Here is a 20,266-nt window from a genome sequence, read left to right on the forward strand (position 1 = left end):
TTTTCCAAGAGTGGCAGATATGCAACGGCTGGGATGCTTCCAAACAGCTGTGTCTCACTTACAAGTTGATCTATTATCTCCATTTTCATTTGACGATGCGTTTATTCTTCATCTCTAGCACACTGGGTTACTACGGATGATAGGCATATCTGGTAATTGAAGGCAGAAATAGGAAATACACTCACTTTAGATAGTTGGGACTGAAGGTTACACTTGTGAGATGTTTTGCTAACATGTCTTTGCACCATAGTAACTAAAGCCATTGTAATCCACATTCTTCAGTACAAGCATGTCTTTTACCCAGCAATGGTGGAATCATCAAGGAAGAACTATGTTATATCTAATGAGAAGTCAGTCCAAAGTACTGTAGGTCATAGTCCAATAGACAATGTATTTTATGCAATAAAATGTCTCAGTAGGTTCTCAGTGCAGTAGTTACTTTGTCAATATTTATGCTAAAAGTTGTTGTTTGTGTTTTATATTTATTCTCTTGCCCACTCAACAATCCCAGACCAATTATAGGCAGCCTGATTTGTATAACTATTCAGTATGACTGTATTCTCCAGCAGATTCCCGTGTTTACCTGCTCAGCACTCCTTGTTTTCTGTCAAGAGTTAAAAGCTTCTGGAGCATCTTGCAACAAAATGTTGCTGCTCACACAGAAGCTAATTTAACTAATGGCCGATTATGCGGATCATGTGGTGTGTTTACATGTTTCGTCTTCGCAGAGAGGCACAAGTAAGGCAGCCTTCAAACAGGTGTTGGACGGAAACCCAAGTTATAATGGCTACATGCACGCTGTTCATATTTATGTAACAGAGACAGAGGCATAATAAAACTATTCTAGGATGAGTGCCTGGATGGCACTTGTTCACATGCAATTAATTTAGTCTCGTCTCAGAGGTGCTTTTATGGCAAGAAGACAGGCTGAAAATGACACATCACATCACCAGCTCATTAATATACCTAGTTTTTTTTTTTTTTAAAAAAAAGGTTTGAAAACATTTCAGAAAAGAAAATCAGTTTTCAACATTAGATAATAAAGAAATAGTTTCTATGAACCACAGTAGGTTGCACAGAAATGTTTAAAGTAGGCCAATGAATAAAATGATTACAAATGGCTTTACTCCTCAGGTCTGTGAGTTAACACATTTTAAAGAGTCCATTCAATGCATACAGTTCAGGGTTGGATTCTGATCCTTTAAAAAGGCCTCTCCTACTCATGTCAATGCCATAACTTCCTTACAATAAACCTTTCAGGCAGATGTATTTCTACGACGCTCGTACATACAGTTTTTCTAAAGGCAAATGTTAAAAGATTGCATGTACACAGTATTATTGATATATTTCAATTAGGGATGCACAATATTTGATTTTTGGCCAATATTGGTTATGCCAACTAACTTGGCCAATAACTGATACCGATGCCGATATTTTGTCCCCCACACCTACAGTAATTCATCTAGTTTCAGTCATGAAATTAACATATGGAATTATTTTGTGTACAAAAGCAGGCATGAGACAAATGTAAAATCAGTACTCATTCCTTGTGTACAAAACAGGAATAATACTTCCATTTTGTTATAAAGTCCTACAGTTTCTTAACAAAAGCATGTTTTCCACACAAACAAACATAAATGTGTCATGTTATTTTTTTTTTTTTAATTCTAATTAGTTATAGTCTTGTTATTGTCAATTTCAAAAATGTAGTCGATGGAAATTTTTAGTCTGCAAAATTAAAACTGTCTATGAGTTGATCAAGGAAGCCAAGCCTGTTTTTTATTTTATTTATTTATAATCATATTGCCCAAGGCGCACGAAGGTCCTGACTTCAAGCCCAGGGGTTAAGTTTGCATGTTCTCCCCGTGTTGTGTAGGTTTCCTCTGGGTCCTCCAGCTTCCTCCCACAATCCAAAAAACATGGCTGTTAGGTTGATTGGAGTCTGTAGGAGTGAATGTGAGTGTCTGTCTGTCTTTCTGTCCGTCTGTGTGTTTCTCTGCAATGGATTGGCACCCTGTCCAGGGTGTACCCCTTCCTGATGCCCATTGAGAGCTGGAGATAGGCACCAGCAGACCCCCACGACCCTGAAAGAAGTAGCAAGCAGGTCAGGAAACGGATGGATGGATATATCGTCCGAATGACCGATGTCTGATACAGTAGTCCCTCGTTTATCGCGGGGGTTACGTTCTAAAAATAACCCGCAATAGGTGAAATCAGCTTTATTTTTTACAATTATTATATATGTTTTAAGGCTGTAAAACCCCTCACCACACACTTTATACACTTTTCTCAGAAAGGAATTAACATACAGCACTTCAGATTCACACTGTTTGCGATCAGACATTGATGCCGAACGCATTCACGGTCTTTGTTGATGATGACGTCATGTCAACACGGACATCGGTCTGTTCAACCATTCAACCATGGAGTAGAAGCTGTGTGTGACCACCCTGAGCTGTATGACACAACCTTTATAACCGGGACCAGATTAGAAAAATTTGACGTGGAGGAGAATCAGCGAGGAGGTGGTAGTAGCAGGTAAAAGTTCTCTCTGTAGCACTGAGCTAGGATAGCATTAGCCGCTAATCACACCGGCTTTTTTCACTGGTGGTTTACGTTTGTGAGAGGAGAAAAAGGAGCGCAGCTCCCCGCTTCAGCAGGCAGCGAAACTCACCGAGTTGGATGTGTAACTGGTGGGTGAATGCAGCATTAGTCAATCAGAACACAGAACACAATGCGCGTTCATACGCTGTAAAAAAAATGCATCCAAAATTGCACTGTAAAAAAATCCGCGAACACAGAGGCCACGAAATGTGAACCGCGATATTGCGAGGGACTACTGTATTTACTTTTAAAGCCAATATCTGCCGATACTGATATTGTGACGGTAATATCGTGCATCACTAACTTGAATCCTTTACTACACGTAAGGAAGGTCATAGTTGTGTTAGAATAAGCACATCTTTAAACAAAGGTACTCTCTCCTGGAGGTAATCCAGTTTTTTAATACAGGGAAGAGAAATAAAAAATATATCTATAATCAATCTTTCTAACATAATGCTTAATGTGAGTACCAAATTCAAATCTAATTTCCAACAGAGAAATTTTGGCAAGTGTGCTAATTTTATGATGTGCAGTGTTTAAATGAAACCCTAATCTCTTCAGGCTAAGCAGGAGCTGAACAACCAGAAATAATGATCCAGAGAAAGGGAGAAAAAAAAGTCAGTACTTCTAAAGTATAGTGAGACAGTAAACGCTCTTAGCAACACAATCACATCGGGCATAGGCACAGTTTATTAATGAGTGATACCCTTGGACTGTGCAGATGAGAATACATAAAAGCGGCCTCCTGCATACATGGTCCTTCAGGCAAATTGTCAAAATCTAATATGCATACAAGGGATTAGAGGCTGACAAGCATATATTGAATATTGTAGAATAAATTACATACTATTTAGCAAAATAATACAGTTTGGCAGCTTTGAATGTGGCAATGACAATGAAAAAAAAATAAAGTACTATATTAGTCTGAGAGGGAAAAGTGGAAGCAATTTCTTTAAACTATCTATGAACTATCCTGGGGGAATTAATAGGTTTTTTTTCCACAACAAAGCAATTGTTTGACAAGTAACAGGAGTTGAATTTACAGTATATATGACATATGTTTCCTATGTTTGATTTTGTTAAAGGCTTATGTTTCATAATAGTGTTTAAAGAGGAGTTTAGGGTTTGTTTTTAGCTAAATAAAATGTCATATTTTCATTAATGTATTTCATCTATTTATCAAAAAGGAAGTCGCACCCGTGAAAATCAAGTAATGACAATAGGAGTACGGTGGATGTTTTTACAGGACATGAAAAATCACTGACCTATTTCTTGCCCATGAGATTATTTCCTGCCACCAGAATAATTTACAATGACATAAACTGTTGTACTACAATGCAAGTAGCCCGAGTGAAGTTTTGTTATCACTGAATCAGTTGAGAAAGAGTCTCAGTGCAGCAAAAGAACAGCGAAGATAACATCTAGGAGGGGGCAGTACTATTCAAGTGGGACACAACCTTATACACATAAAACCAGCCAAAGTGTGTGCATGCATTTAACAGGATTTATTGTATGCGAGTTTGTTAGCGTGTTTGAACGCTTATATGCTTCTGCTCATGAAGGTGAGAAAAACAATGTTGTAATGATCATTATGAACCGTCGGTAGTAATATTAATTTGTTCATCCCCCGGTAGGAAAGTTTTCAAAAATACACACAAGCCCATACAAACACACTCCGATGCGATCGTCTTCAGTGTGTTAGCAGTGACAGAGTGTAGTCAGGTACTGAAGGTGTTGATCGAGTAGATCTATTAACAGAACCATAGCAGTGCCAAAGTGCTTAAGTCATACCTGCTTTCTGCCATCTGCTATGTTTGTAGTATGAAGTGTTATCTACCACTTGTCATAGTGGCTGCACTTGTAAACTTAGAAATTGCTTGTGGAGCCACTTGAGGATTTAAAAACGTTTGCAATTACACATTTAAGGACACAATTTAGGACAGGAAGCAACACAAAACTAAAAAAAAAAGTTTTGTTGCTCAATTTAAACGATTCAAACCTTGCTTCCTACTAATTGTGTTAAGTGTCTGGTTATGGTTTTTTTCCTCCCTTTGAGGTCCAGTGTGTTGGTTTAGGCCTTAATATTGACACGGCTTCTCCTCACTAAGAAGAAAATACCTTATTTTTCCATCCCAGCTAAATCAGTCCAAAGTCAGCTTGTCTTTTCAACTGTGATTATGTTTGAAAACGTGTCAAGCAAAGTTGAAGCACAGAAAGGAATTTTCTTTGAAAAATGTCATATTGCAATTCAGTTGAAAGTGTTAAAGTGGAATAAAAGCACATCTATTCTTCCAAATGCAATTTGTTTGTCTTTTTTTTCCCTTTACAAAATATAATTTTGTATTGTTGTCTTGGGCCAATTATCATCTATTGTATTGTGAACTACAAAGACGTGTGTGTGTGTGAATTATGCTGCATTCCAGGCTAATTGGAACTTGGATTTTTCTGACCTCCTAATTGAAAAAGTGACAAAAACACATCAAAAACATTGAGAACAAAACACAATAGTCACTATGTCACTTTAATGAGAGAGTAAGATAATAATTAGGGCTAGTAGGATCTTAAAATGGTCGGAAATGTTTAAGTTTCAACATGCAACACTTTATTTCTCCTAATTCATTCAATTGTTTCATTTTCTACATTTCATAGAAAATCCCCATATTTTACAAGCTACAAACAAACACCTTTTAACTAATCGAAAAAAAATAGAGGATTTGTGAAATCCACTTGGCGTAACGGCAACATTTAAAAACCTTTGTCACAATGTTTCAGTGAAAATAAACATTTAAAGATGGTTAATTTATTACTAAAACTTTATCACGTGCAGCGATATTTAACTTTACTAAGTACTAACTACATTTCTCATCTGAGTTTATCTTTGTGAGTTTGAATCCTGGAAATTAAATCAGATTTTAGATAGAGCTCATTGGTGAGGAGAGCTTCTGAGGGCCCCTCATATGGTCCATGAGGGCTACCTGGGGCCCGCAAGCACCGTGTTGGTGACCTCTGACGTAAAGTATATATCTGCATGCCAATGCTCTTATTTCATTTACGGCTGTGGCCATTTATTTGGAAACGTATGAATAGATAGACAGTCAAGTCATACGGAGCACCCCTCATTGGCCAGTTTAGGTGAAGTGATAGGTGCACCACGTGACTTAAAGTTCAGTCAGTTTTATTTTAGCTCATATTTATTTTTAGCTTTTATTTTAGCCCTAACCCGAAATAGAGGGTTTTCACGGCGTGTCATCAACCACGTAATCAACCCAGAAGACGCCATTTTGGAGATAAGCTTCGTAGGCCACTGGAGCAGCGGAGCCTCGTACCACTAAATACCCTAAATGTTTTTTTTGTATATGTATTCTTAAAGGTGGAATTTGCCATGTTAAATATGTTAAAATGAAAAAAATATATATGACAAAAGTGGGATTCGAACCCACGTTAGAGGAAGGAAGGATCCTTGAGTGAAGCAACGTGCGAAATGTATCAATAGACACTTCGTTCATTTATCGATTTAAGTTTCGGCTATTGGCTAATGTATCGTTATCGGCTTATTTTTAAAACAACATCAGTATCGGCCCTCAAAGTCCCCTATCGTCGGGTTAATGTGAATTAATTAATGAAATACTTAATTCAAGTCCTAATTATGGATTTCAAAGATGAGTTATTTTCTCCCATTGGTAATCTGTATCTTTATAGTGATGGTAACAGATGCGGTGGTTGTGGTTAGTTACTCAGTGCAGAAATCACTGCCTCACTTGCTGATAGTGCGTGTTTGTGTGCGCGTGGTTACCCGCGGTGGTGTGCTGCAGTCCGCTTCCCTCCGTAGTTGAGCAAACTACCACTACATGGACATTAGCGGGAGCAGCGGCACAACCGCCGAGCAGGAGTGGATTAAAGCAGCGTGTGTGTATGTGTGTGTGTGAACGGCCACTCGGTAACAGTCCGTGTAACCGAGCGAGAAGCCCCGGCACCGCTACACCGGACCGCAGCTCCAAACAGTGGGAAAGAAAGCGCTCCGTGGGTGAACTCTAGTGCCGGGTATTGTGAGGCACGCAGGCGGGAATGGCTTCATCTCCGAGCGGCAGCAACAGTAACTTTGATTCCGGGTTGGAAATCAAAACTCGCTCTGTGGAGCAGACTCTTATTCCTTTAGTTTCCCAGGTGAGTACAACCGGACAACGTCTCTTTTCTCACTGTTTGCTACTTTCTGGAAGCGCAATGCTCTGACTAACTTGTGCTGTGTTTACCTGTTTGTGTGTTTCATTCTCGTGATGCGTTTAAAGCCTTTCCCACGTGCTGGGGTTTACAGTTGCGACACTGTTATTACTACACAATCACACATTTATTCCTATCAGCCAGGATTTAAAGCTGGTTTATAAGCATGATGAATGCACACAGCAAAGGGAAAATATGTTCCTGTAATTCAAACTTTGAACGCTCACATACAACTGCCCAAATGTTTATTTCTGACAAATATTTAATGTTTGATGTGAATGCAATTACATAATTGCACTTTACTGCAGTCAAAACAGCGATGAGAGAATTTCTAACCCAGCTACGCAAAGGACATTTAAAGGGGTTCCTTTCATTTTCTATACCAGTGTTTCTCAAATGGGGGTAAGTGTACCCCAGGGGTATGCAATGGCACTACAGGGGGTCCTTGAGAGAGAGAAAGTGTAAAATGTACAAATGAAAGCATTAAAAAATGTGGTGTTTTATAATGTTTATTTTTAGTTAAAATGACAATCATAAGGATCATGGAAATTATCTTGATTAGAGCATGAACTGAAAATACAATTGGTCAGTCTTGGTCCAACACCAGGCGGGACATGATGACCAAAAATTATTAAAACTATAGAAATAAATTAATTCAAGAGGCACCAAATAGTTTCATTTCACTTATTTACGAAATTAAATTCTTCCAAATGTGTGTTATCACTCATTTATTCCATCACTATGCCCTATAGTTGTTTTTTCATAGAATTCTGGGATGAATGGTGTAGTTGAACAAAGGGGGGTACTTGGAGATTGAGCCAAAAAAGGTTTGAGAACCACTTTTCTATACACTGCGCTGTTCAGGGTCGAGTGAGTTGAACTTATTTTAAGGCTGGAAAGAAAGCGTACACCCTAGTCTAGAAACAGGAAGGAACGTAAACAAAGTTGAACCTACCATCAAACCAGAAACTAACAAACATTATTTTGTTTTATTGTTGCCTAATAGTAACATTGTTCTCCACTACATCTGTTTGTGACTTTGAGTTCTGCAAAGTTGTCCGCAAGTTCCTATTGATGGTAAAGTCGGTAGTAGAGGGTAAACTCTGCTGTTTCACAGTCTAAGCTGTTCTGTGACTCTCACTTCTCATACTGGGCCTCCTTGAGCCAAGCGTTTTGTTTTTCGATAAACAGTGAAAGATGAAAGAGCCACTTAAGACCACTGCACTCAACAACTCTCCTCCTCTTCTTGCACACTTCAACCAAAGAAAGTCCTTGTTCCCAAAGTGTAGCGCTTGGGTCAGTGCGTTAATTAAACATTTAATCAAAAAGGTCTAAAAGTGCTAAAATTCAAGATGCGGCGTAACGACTTATTCTAGAAGAATGATGGTAAGGTTATTACTAGTTATCACTTTGTTTTAAGGCTAATGGCATTTAAAACTAGCAGATACCCCAAGATTTTTTTAATTTAGTGCTTTACATGCAATGGGACATGAGTTCTTAGTAGGCAAATGACCAGTAGTCTTATAAATACTACTGTCCCAGAGATCTGTAAAATGTATTGTTATGTTCAGTGGAAGCGATGGGCCCCTCACAGTTGGTTTACGAGAGCGAGGATAAAACTTCATGGGGGGGCCCATGACAGTGCCCTCCCTCCTGTGAGCTCTGACAGATGCTTCCCCCTTCCCAGGCTCATTTGAAAGGTACAGGAGCTTTAAGTAATGAAATAAAACATGTACAGTAGCTGGCGATATGCACCTATTCAAGTTGGTTGCAATGCACCAATAACCAAACCAAGGAAGAAGAAGAAGAAGACTGGAGATGGGTTAGTTATCAGAAAGGAATATGAGTTAAAAAGATGTACTTTTTAGGTGTTCATTTTTAGATGATTGGTATGGTTAACCGTTCAGATACAGTTTAGAGGTTTTCTAACAGTTTGAGAATCAGGTTTTAAAACCGAAAGACTAGAGCTGAGTTGCAAGCAATCGTTTCCTGGTTAGTGGTTAGGGGTTGCTGGCTACAATGTTGCGCAAAAGCCTCCAGTAAATCTGCAGCACTATCTTAATAGTATTTACTCTGCTGCGAACATAAAGTGCACTTCAGCTCCAGTCCAGAGCCTAGCAGATTGAGTCGTACGCTGTGACAGCATTCACTGTATCACAGCCCACTGTTGAATGAATGGGCTTCAAGGACAGTGTTTCCTAATTTTCTTTTCTTTTTTCACCCAGTGTGATGCATGTCCCCATAGCAACTGAGCTCTGCAATGTTGAAAGAAACTGCATTTGTAAAGACAAACTTCACCAGAAATCAGTAATAGATACATTTGTACATGGTAGTTAGTTCATTGTCAATAATTGTTATTTCAAGTATGCTTGAAATGTGTAGACATTTAGACACCGGCGTAGACCAGTCCCCATCAATATTAGAAGGAAATGAGAAGAAGCTACATAAATGGTCATGTATGACCATAAAGGTACAATGTATGTCAAAGTACTTCACCTCTAAATAAGGCTAAGCAAATTTCAAACAGTAGAGTACTACTTTAGTAAAAACACACTATTAGATTTGGCTTTTTTTTTTATTAACATCATCATAGACCAGGAGATACTTGCAAGGTATTGGAACAATGATCATGTTGATGTATGAATACATTCTTACAGGATGGCAGAATCAAAGCAACAAAAGAAATGTTACTATTTCCGGTAGAAACATTGACACTATCACATCTGCTGAATATATTTGGTTTCTCGTTTAATCTGTAGAAGATTAGGTTTGCTTACAAATGATGTTTGTGCAGCATTTCTGAGAATCTGTCTAGTCTGTTGATTGAATTATTGGGCTTTGACACATACCGCTCAGTGCTTGTTTTCTTAAGGTTTCTGTATATTTGCGAATGCTCCTTTGTTTCCATGTGCTTCAGTGGCTATCGTTGAGGAAATGAAAAAGCAGTGTCAGTGAGGAAAGCACAGGATTCATAATCTGCACTACCCCACTCTTCTTTTTTTTAATCATATACCACCTCTCCTCCTTTCCTCTCCTCCCCCGTATCTTGCTATAACTTCGAAGCCCTACGAACGTAGATATCAGTATCTCTCCCACCAGGGCATAATTATAGATCTGAAAGACACCCTGCCTTGCACCAAGTGTACAGTCACTAGTTAAATGCATTTGCCGTATGCAGCCCCACCCACGTCTTTCTTTCCTTGCTTTATTGTTAATCAGTTGCTGTGATGTAATGTTACTTGTCGGCGAATGAAGTGTAATCTCTGATATCATCAAAACATCCAAGTGTCCATGTCAGTAGATATCCTGCAACAGTTTATTCAATCCTCATGTTTACAATTCCAATGTTTTGTTTTGGATATTTTCTGGTTGACTTTGCAGCTCATTTCACAATTCACCACTGTTTACCTATTTTATTCAGTTATCCTTTTTTCTTGTTGTTTTCTTTTTGTTTGACAGAAATGCCCTTTTTTGAGGGATTTTCTAATATGCCTTATTCCACCTTGGGCAGTCAACTTCAGTTTGAGGCCTTGTCTAACACTGGTGGTCAAAAGCTAATGAGCATCACATGGAGAGAAAAGTTAATAAGCGATGTGGTTGTGTTCTAAAATCAGCTGGAAGGCAATTAGCAATACTCTGGCTCCTTTGTTTTTAGAATTGAGTTTTTCTTCCAAATACACAGGTTGTTCATGTTCATGGTGGTCCTCACTAATGTGAGGTGTTAGTTTTTCGGTTTCCAGACAAAAATGTGTGGATACAAGTAGTTTCGAGGAAATAAAGCGCACAACTTTGATCAGACAAGTGCATGCCTAAACTCTTGTGACACCCCTGGTCTTGTGATTATAAAAGCTCCGCTGTCTCCATCCCTTTGCTTCAGAACTCGGCCTGGAATTATTTCGCTTTTTAAAAAAAAAAATTTTTTTAAGATCTTATCTTATAATTTGGCGTGGAAAATCTGTTCACTTTGCTGAAAGTACTTTACTTAAATAAGAAAATACTTGCTCATATTTCTGCAATAAAGGATTAAAAGGGTGTATGATTGATTAGTCGCCTAAATTCCACATTAAAAATGCTGCTAAAAAGCTCCTCAGCCACTTCATAGTTAAAAGCTTCACAAGTTTGACCATCTGTCATATTTTCATCTTGTCTTTTAAGAAACATTTGCAATTGAGTTTAAATGATGTACAAGGCGAAGGCACTCTTATCTTCACAGTGTTCCTGGTCCTGCGGTGGAAGCACAATAACAAACATATAGGTTGTCAGATTGTTTTTTATACTAGATATTGAGTCATAATGGTTGCCATGAGCTCTAACAAATCTGCCTCCTCTAATGAAGAGAAATAATGAAGACAAATGGGTTTCTGGCATGAATGGTAAACCTAACAGGGATTACAGCGCTCCACAGGAATGTTTGAGGCACAATACACACCCAAATTCCAAAATGTACTCATTTTCTAACATTTGACTAAATGAGCCCCCGTTGTCTGTAGTACTGGGAAAGAGACATGGTAATGCAGTGGAATTTTTTTAGTCTCTGTGTCTGCATGTTTTTGTACAAGTGTCAACCTGTGAATGATAGAATTGCACTGATGGTGATGTTGTTGTAGTTTTACAGCGATAACATCTCACCTTAGATACCTTTCTCTCTTCAAAACCTTACCGAAAACAAAGCAGTGAGTGTGAAACATCCGACATGTGGATGAGGCCAACACCATTTGCCTCGTTATGTAAACATCAGTTATTCTAAAAAGTGTGTGCAAATTCTCACACATCCATATATTCTTGATCACGCACAAACAAACATACATTAAACCGGTGTTCACAACATCATCTATTTACAGTCAAGGTTGTTGACTTTGTATTGAGAGCCGAATTAAAACAATATTTAAAGCTGCCAGGGATGATAACTAACAGATAAAACACAGATAAAGACAAGGTGTAGGCCCCATAGATCAATAAATCAAAGGTATTTCTTCTGAAAAACGGGAGAATTTACTCACAAACAAATGTTGCTTAAATGTTGACTCCGTGGTTTGTTGACAATTGGTCATGCAACTTGAACTTCAGAAAAGATTTGCGCATTTCATTGTGGGATTGAAAATCCTGTAGCAGGATGCTAAAAATATACTTAAGAAGTATTTTTTTACTTAAATTATTGGCATTGTCGTGATTTCTCAGGTTTCTTCGCCTCATAAGGAAGAGAGTGATTCACTTACACCATTTTTGTTCTGGTTTGATTTGTTTGTGATATCACTGTGAGACATTACATTTTGGACGCTTTAGAATGCCACAATATTAACATCCGCCATTGTTTTGGCACAACTTTCAATCTGTGAAAACACTAAATACACTTTGGTAGTGTTATTTTTGGGGTACGCTGGCATCTGTAGTGAATGAAAACCACCTTTGAATGAAATACATGTACGGTAGGACTGGGCAAAAACTGTATTTAATCAATTTATCGAATTTGTAGATAAAAACGGTTTTTATTTTACACAGTTTTTCGGACTTTTTTGCGTTCCGTCCTTGTGGGTTACCATAGCATGATACGTTTACTCATTGAGTATGCTATATGTGAGTCACAGGCATGGTTCATTTTTTATTCGCACTATGCTGAGATGCTGAGGGAAGAGTTTATTATTTTTGTAATTGTAACATTCTATGTTATAAAATATGTAGTTATCTGATTTCTTACTCAGAATCAAATTGAAGCTACTGTGAAGTTGCTGTTGCACTTTTGCTTAAACCTGGGTTAAATGACAGAACCTTATTTACTTTTTATTTAGGGATTGTTTTATGCATTTTAAATTTTGACAATATATCTGATGTCTGCAGTAATTTTTAAGTGCCTTGGAAAAAAAATCGAAAAATTGACTCACTTTTTTTTTTTTTTAAATCTGAGATTTTTTTTAAAGGAAAAATCGCCCAGCCCTAATGTACGGTTTTAACAATATTAGGGATCATTGCCAGCACCTTTACATCTGAAGAGGAAACAAAGACTTGATCAAGTTTGAATGTAGAATGAATAGAAATGCCTAATTGTAATTCAATAGAATAACGTATTGATTCTTTGACACATTAGTATTTATATGGTTTATAATTGGGAGTTTCAGGTAGCAAACATACAGAGAATATGGCAGTAGAAATGCACCACTATCTCAAAAAACCTCTTAGTGACATGTTGTTACACATGTAATCACACATGGAGAGGCTTGAATGACCAGTGTTCCTCTTGTGCTCTCTCCTGCACTCTTGTCTCTGTTGCTATCAGGGGAGTCATTACAGTTCGCTCTTCCCTTTAAGTGAGGATATAAGGGTTCGTCCCTCATGCCCATTTATTGACTGTTCCTCAGCTAATACGCTATCAAATGAGAAACGCAGGTGTTTTAATGTGTTTGCTGGCTAAACCTTCCAATTCCGTAGCCTAAAGGGATTGGTTTGGTTCACTTAACGGTGAGGGGAAAAAAATAACATTACAATTGCTGTTGTTGAAACTAATAACCAAAACAGTTTAACTGTCTCACTGAATGCCCAACCTCAGACTAAGATGTGTTGTTATAGGTGTTAGGCTGATAAAGTATTGATTTAACAATGTTTCCACTATCAAAGGGACTTAAATGGTCTTTATCTGAGTTTCCCATCTCATGTTAGACAAAAACGTGATGAACCAGTTTTTCTTTAAAGTAGGATCTTGGACTATGTTTGATGCAGATTGTTGGGTTTGGTTAAAGTTTGGTTAAATCTAACTCTGAAAGTCTCCCTTGGAATTAAACACTGAGAAAACAGTTTAGTGTGAAACTGTGAAAAGCCTTCCTGCAAATACACTAGTGTTATTTATCTTTGTTTCATTTCTTCATAAGCTTGTTAAAGACTATTCAATCTTGCAAAAAACATTAAATGCTTGGAATTCTTCCCCGGTATCAAGTGCCCGTCAAGCCTGTGGCCAGCGGTTTGTTTACACTTTACTCTCAGTTTATGAGTATGAGGTGGTGATGAGAAATCTCCTCAGTGTTAACCCACAGGGGGAGATCTCTATCAGTGGGGATGAGGCGCCTAATGTAGCCTGATGTCTTACGCTGTCCAGCCTCAGTGGGAGTTGAAACAGATGCATGAACACACTCGAGTCTCAGAACCAAGAATACAACACCAAAGATTTATTACTCTTTCGATTTACAGAGGCTGTAAGTGGACTGGAGTATGTCGTTTTGAAGCTTTTCAAAGGTATTGCTCATTAGACACTTTAAAAGCGTGTTTTGTTTGTTTAGTCTGGCGTCTACTGAAAACAGGCACAGAGAGCCGAAGATGTGCAAGGCGTTAATGTACACGCTGCCAACTCAAGGACTAAAGAGTGAGCCAGAACATGCCACTCACTGCAATCTTGTCGGCATGCTCTGACCCATTTGTCATGTATTGCCTGTTATATCACACAGCCTATCTATATTATCTGCTGCCAAGGCAATAACAGGTAAACATTTTGCAGGCAGCTGTTTGTCTTTTATCAGTTCATGGTTGCTGCTCTTTTGCTTTAGTTGAATGAGGATTCCAGTCTACAGATCATCACATTGATTAGGGGAACTGGAAATACCGCATAACTATTGCAAACAAGTAATGGTGAGATAATCTATTTACTAAAAACTAACTAAGAGACAAATTAACAATGTCACCTTTACATTACGCAAGCTCACATTGCATCATGGGAACATTCCTCACATCTTCTCCTCATTGAAAATACCATGGTGTTACATCTATGTGTTTCCATTGTCTATTTACATAATCATTATTTTAATCATTCCCTTTTGTCACCACATGTTTTCTAGGTTCATTCTATATCTTCTCAATTATTTATACCATAACTCTCGAAGCTGTTTATGTAAAAGTGATACTTAATTCTATGGCTACATTCAGACTGCAGGCTAAAGTGGCTAAACTTACGTGTACCCGATCTGTTAAAGACAGTTCTAACTTTCATGGCCCCTTTAACTTTTAGCTTGCTGATTTAGCAACATCTTAAGAGATGCTCATTTTTTTTGTAAATTGTGATGGGGGCAACTTTCCAGTGAATGGACTCTGATTAGTCTCCTATCTTTTGTGATTTCATGTCTTGCAAAACTGAAACATCTGACACTCATCTAAAAAGCTGTCCAAGTCATTGTGTATGCTCACTTCTGCCTGTCCAGCTGCATCATTGCTGACTGTACCACAGCAAAATCCTTCCATCTGTCTTGTGCGTGGTAATTGCTTTCTTGGAGCTTCTGAACTTTCCCCTCTCGATAATGAGTTTCTTTTAAGAGATAAGTTCGACAAGACACAACAACACAAGTGTGAAAGACAGAGGCTATAAATTCCATCATTCAAATCTTTTTAATTTAAAACCACTTTTATTCTTGAAATATTGTCTTATTTGAACACGTGCTTATATTATTGGGCTATTGTTGACTTTTACTGTAGAAGTACCCTTCATGGGGCAAAACTTTAAGAAGTCCTACTGAGTGTACACCGGACTACCACACTTTTTGAGGTGACTTTAGGATGCTGGTGGGAGAAAGTTCGGCATGTAAGATGCTGGAGCACCTTGTTTGTATGCTTTCCTTCCTCCTCCGCTGCTCTGCCAAATTTCCTGATTCTGTTTTCATGTCACACACCTTCTCTTGCTCTTTCATTTTCCGTCTTCAGCCTTTTGCTTAAATTCTCCTCACCTCTCTCTGTTTAGCTCCATCTTTTCTCACTTTTAATCTCAACCTCTCTGGAGAATCCAGTGTTCCCATATCACTTCATTAATTATGCAGGCAACTGAAAGCCTTGCCAGAGGCTACAGGTGGTTCACACAGCTCTAAATTCATAGTTCTCGATGGGTCGTTCTCTTTTTCACGTGCGCCGTAACCTGACACATAATCCAGGCAGCATAACCTGATCTGAAAAAGGAGTCATTGACAATTGTAATAGCCTGAAGTGAATTTAGTCATATGGGATCAAAGGGACATTCTTTTCTGAAGTGAACACTGCTTTGAATGCATGTTAGGCATAATGCAAGACCGAGCTAAGGATACCTTTTTAACCAGAAACTGATAGCATTACACATAGTATATATATTATTATATATTGGTATAATCCTGCACAGGTTAGAAAAAAGGATTGTTGAACCGAATAAAATAAAATAAAAACATCTTCAACATACTGACATATTTGGTTAAATTAACCAATTCTGATCAAAACAGTGAAATCACCGACAGTATGTCCAGAGACGGGTGCCTACATTTTCATGTAAATGACTCGTTCCAACTTGTGACAGCTAGTAGAACACAACTAAGTGTGCAACGTGTGTACCTACTGAAACACAATCAGCAGTGACTGACACCTAAAAATAAGCGTAAGTCAGTCATATCCTATAAATAAAGTTGTGGTGCTTCTGGATATCCTGATGGGGCATTAAATGGCTCCCAGAGTGGTAATCATGCAAAAACATTGTTTGCACTTAACTTTTGAGAGATACTTACAAACATTTTAATCAGGGATTGGTTTCACTTTTAGTTTATTTACCTTAATTTACTATTTTAAAGAAGTGCATTTTTTTGTGTTGTTGAAATTATGGTCTGATTAAACATCAACTGTTGGAGAACTTTGGAATATGTCATGTAGTGAAAGCAGGTTGAACTTCCTGAACGTGTGAGCCAGAGTTGGAGTCTGTCACAGTGCAGGCTATTATGCAGACTGCAGACGAAGGGGGGGGCACATTCCTTTGGCAGCTCATATTTCAAGCCTCTTACAATGTGCATCAATGTGTGCAGTGCCTGAAATCGTGCCCAATGATTCTTTAGAGGGGCATCAGGATGGGGGTGAGAAGTCAGAGTCTTAAAGGGTGCGACCTTTGCTCATTCACTACTTTTTGGTATGCATGGCTTAGAGCTCCTCCCCCTCAAGGGTTTGAACTTCAACTTGGCTTTTAATGGTCCACTATATTTTATCAGTGAATCATTCTGGCTCGGCCACTACTAGTTCTCTGTAATGAAAGATTTAGATTTATAAGTGGAAATTAAAATTGCAAACTTTTTTTTTGCCTCAAATGTCAGAATATATGCACCTTCCAAATGAGGTGTTATTTCCCCCTGGATGAGAAGTTGTTCTGCACTGAAACATTTTTCTTTTACTTTACCTTTTTGCCCTGGTCTTTAATCATTTCATCATCATCATTTTATCTGGAGAATATCTCAAAAGGACCAAGTTTGACAATTAGAGAAAATGTCAAAGCAGCGGAGTGCAAAGCCCTGCATGGTTTGGTGAAATACGTGTTTTGCAGCGAAGCGGGGGATGGGGGGGGGGTATCCACCAACTGCGTTATCCACATATTCACGTCCTTGTAAAGGATAACCATATAAAACAACAGAATACTAAAATAACACCTAAAGACACTTCCAGAATTGGAAAACATGCAAGAAGAGTATCTGTGTTGTATCAAGTTACCAGAGCAGTGGCGAGAATGATTACGCAATGAGAGTTAATAAATGATTGCTGATGCTATTGCGAATTTCTCTGGGCATTTTCCCATTTTTTTCTACAATCATTCTGCTATAAAATATAGTCCTACAAAATAATACAGATATAGATATCCACTCTGTTCTCCTAGATTATGCATATAATTTTTATTTTGGTATATAATTCGATATTTATTCTCTACTTATAATCACAAAACTTTTTTTTTGGTCTTGTGTATTAGGTCAGAAATCACAAAGCTGAGCCTTTTTCCAAGTGAAAGTGCTAGTCCCCAGGGATGCTATTCACAGAGCCTGGTTAAAGCACTTTTTCACACTGTTCACTGCACACTATTATTTGTCCATTACTTGTAATTACCCAACACGATGACTGATGGAATGCTTTCTTGGCTCAGTTGGCATTGCAGTTAGGATTATCCTGTTGAGGACTTTATACAATTACCCAGTGATTAACCAAGGTTCTGCGTGAGGACAACCCAAGGGGGGCATTTGCCAGTGGCTTGGTCATATTGTTTATACCTTCAGGTTGCTTGAGCAGCTGCTTGACCAAAGCTGTCGCCATGGTTGGTTGCTTTCATGAAAGTAACTTCAGGACAAATATGTGAGGAGTTTCTTCTATTTTTTTTTTTTGTCTTTCTTGTCTGTAATTATTAAGATTAAAGAGACAAAGTGCAATTTACTTTTGAACATTTTGTGGCGTAATGGTTTCTTACAAATATTGTTGGTAATGAAGAATCATAAGTTAAGTCTTTCACAAGATTCTGTGATATGAAGCGTCTTTTACCAGGTATTCATCAATTTCACTGAGATAATTAAACATGATGACTAAGAATGCAACAGTGTCATCAGAAGGTATTAGTCAGTGTCCTCTTTCCAAGTGCTTTCATATTAAGTTTCCACAACATAAAGAAATCTCGGTATGGGTTTTTCATCAGAAAGCAAGAACAAAGTAGGAACAGTGCTTCAGGGCACATTGTGTTTTTCTTTGGCACGAGGTTACAAAGAAAAGCTTATGTTGGAGTTTCTGTTTTCTTTGCTTCTCCTCTTTACTCTTCTAACTATGTTTCTACTTTGTGGATGAAATTGTTCTAAAACTTGTTTACTATATCGAAAGTCTACAATTAATGAACACCGCTTGGGAGCAAATGGTAGATAACAAAACTTCTTGTTACACTATCTTCAAGTGATGTAAATGCTAAAGAAAAGGAGTTGAAGACCATCTAAGAACCTCAAAAACATTGTATTTGAGGTTTATTTTCCCAAACTCGCCTGTTTTCCAGAGTTTTAACTCTCTGAAAAATGAATTTCTGAGAAGTTCTAAAAATCGGGCTGATACCAATATGGACGGCCGATTTTCTTGAGCTGATATTTGGAGCCGATGCTACTTTTGCTCCCTCAATTTACATCATAAAAATTACACAATGATAACAAATGGTTAGTCTCAATTTTCAAAAAAGGAACATTTATTGAAATTAACAAAGGTGAGGTAGAACGACAAGTAAAAGATATTTAACAAATATTAAAAACAGGTGATGTAGAACAGGAACAAGTAACAAATATTTCACAAATAATAAAAACAGGTGATGTAGAACACGAACAAATAAAAAATATTTCTGCTTTCTGTAAATAATGCGGCATGGCAAACGCAGCAGCCCGCATCGGACGATGCCGATACACGTAAAAAACACAAAAATCGGCCGATAATATTGGCTGGCCGATGTATCGGTCTATCTACCTATAAAAGCAAGGGAGGTCTGTGGGTGTGTGTGGATGTGTGTGTGGAGCAAATATCTCCCCGACGCGGTGCGAGTTCGACCTGAAACATGGTCAACAGGGTCCAAATACCCAGTGTGTGTATTTGTTATTTTGGAGTTATTTGGTCATTTCAAAATGTTTATTTTAATTTTGTTTCACTTCTGGATGACCCCGAAATGAAACCTATTCAACTTTTGACCTCAGGTTGTGAGGGGGTGCTAGCGCACCATCTATATCTATTTCACTACACAGCTCCTCATGCGAGCAAGAGTCACAAGTGCGGCCACTCCTCCTCCACTTCCTCCTGTGCCACGCTATTGTTAGCTTCTCAAACACGAAGCTCTCTGAATAGATTGAAACCGTCATCCACTGGTGAGTCTTTTGCAGACACGTTTCCCATCGTTTAAACCATATAACTGTTGCTCAATAACGCGCTGTTTCACTAGAGTCAGTATTGACCTCAACCCGTTCAATACTCCATCTGGAAAACTGCAGATTCTCTGTGGTGCCGTGCATGGAAGCAAAGCTCTGACCACTCAGTTTGAAGGTAAAACATGATTTTTGTTTTTTTTATAAAGACAGCCAAATTGTACATAATACTTTAATTTACTTACTCACTCATGTAGTTTGGAGCTTTACGTTCTGTTTTGCGCAGTTTTGTTGTTTTTCTGATTGGCGCTACAAAGTCTATGGAGTTTGGTTATCAGCGTCTCAAACATTTCACGGAGCACAAACACACGGTATTTATTTATTTATAATAAAAATATACTAAATGAGTAAAGTAAATCACAAAAAAATGCACAAAAAGACAACTGAAAGAATAAAAAATACACGACTCCAAAAAATATACATACAATATACATATACAGAAAAATACAATGCGGGTGCACGAAGAAGATGGATGTAGACACACACACACACACACACACACACACACACACACACACACACACACACACACACACACACACACACACACACACACACACACACACACACACACACACACACACACACACACACACACACACACACACACACACACACACACACACAGTATTTATAATAAAAATATGCTAAATGTGTAAAATAAAACAAAAAACTAAACAATATTTATACAAAAAGTACACACAATTACAACAGAAATGCATAAAAATACACAAAATTAAATATTTATACAAAAAAATACACAAAATGACAAA

General features: G+C 38.0%; 1 protein-coding gene across 2 annotated transcripts in view; it reads left to right on the plus strand.

Annotated features, from left to right (window-relative positions):
* Positions 1-6,357: 6,357 nt before the first annotated feature.
* The window catches only part of ctnnal1 (catenin (cadherin-associated protein), alpha-like 1), a 62,115-nt gene continuing 48,206 nt past the window's right edge, over positions 6,358-20,266 (plus strand). For both annotated transcript variants that reach the window (XM_028460987.1, XM_028460988.1), the window contains exon 1: positions 6,358-6,768. In XM_028460987.1, coding sequence (XP_028316788.1) covers positions 6,670-6,768 — 99 coding nt within the window. In that variant the 5' untranslated portion in view covers positions 6,358-6,669. The remainder of the gene's footprint in view (positions 6,769-20,266) is intronic.

This window comes from Gouania willdenowi, chromosome 11 (genome assembly GCF_900634775.1).
Source record: "Gouania willdenowi chromosome 11, fGouWil2.1, whole genome shotgun sequence".
NCBI lineage: Eukaryota > Metazoa > Chordata > Actinopteri > Blenniiformes > Gobiesocidae > Gouania > Gouania willdenowi.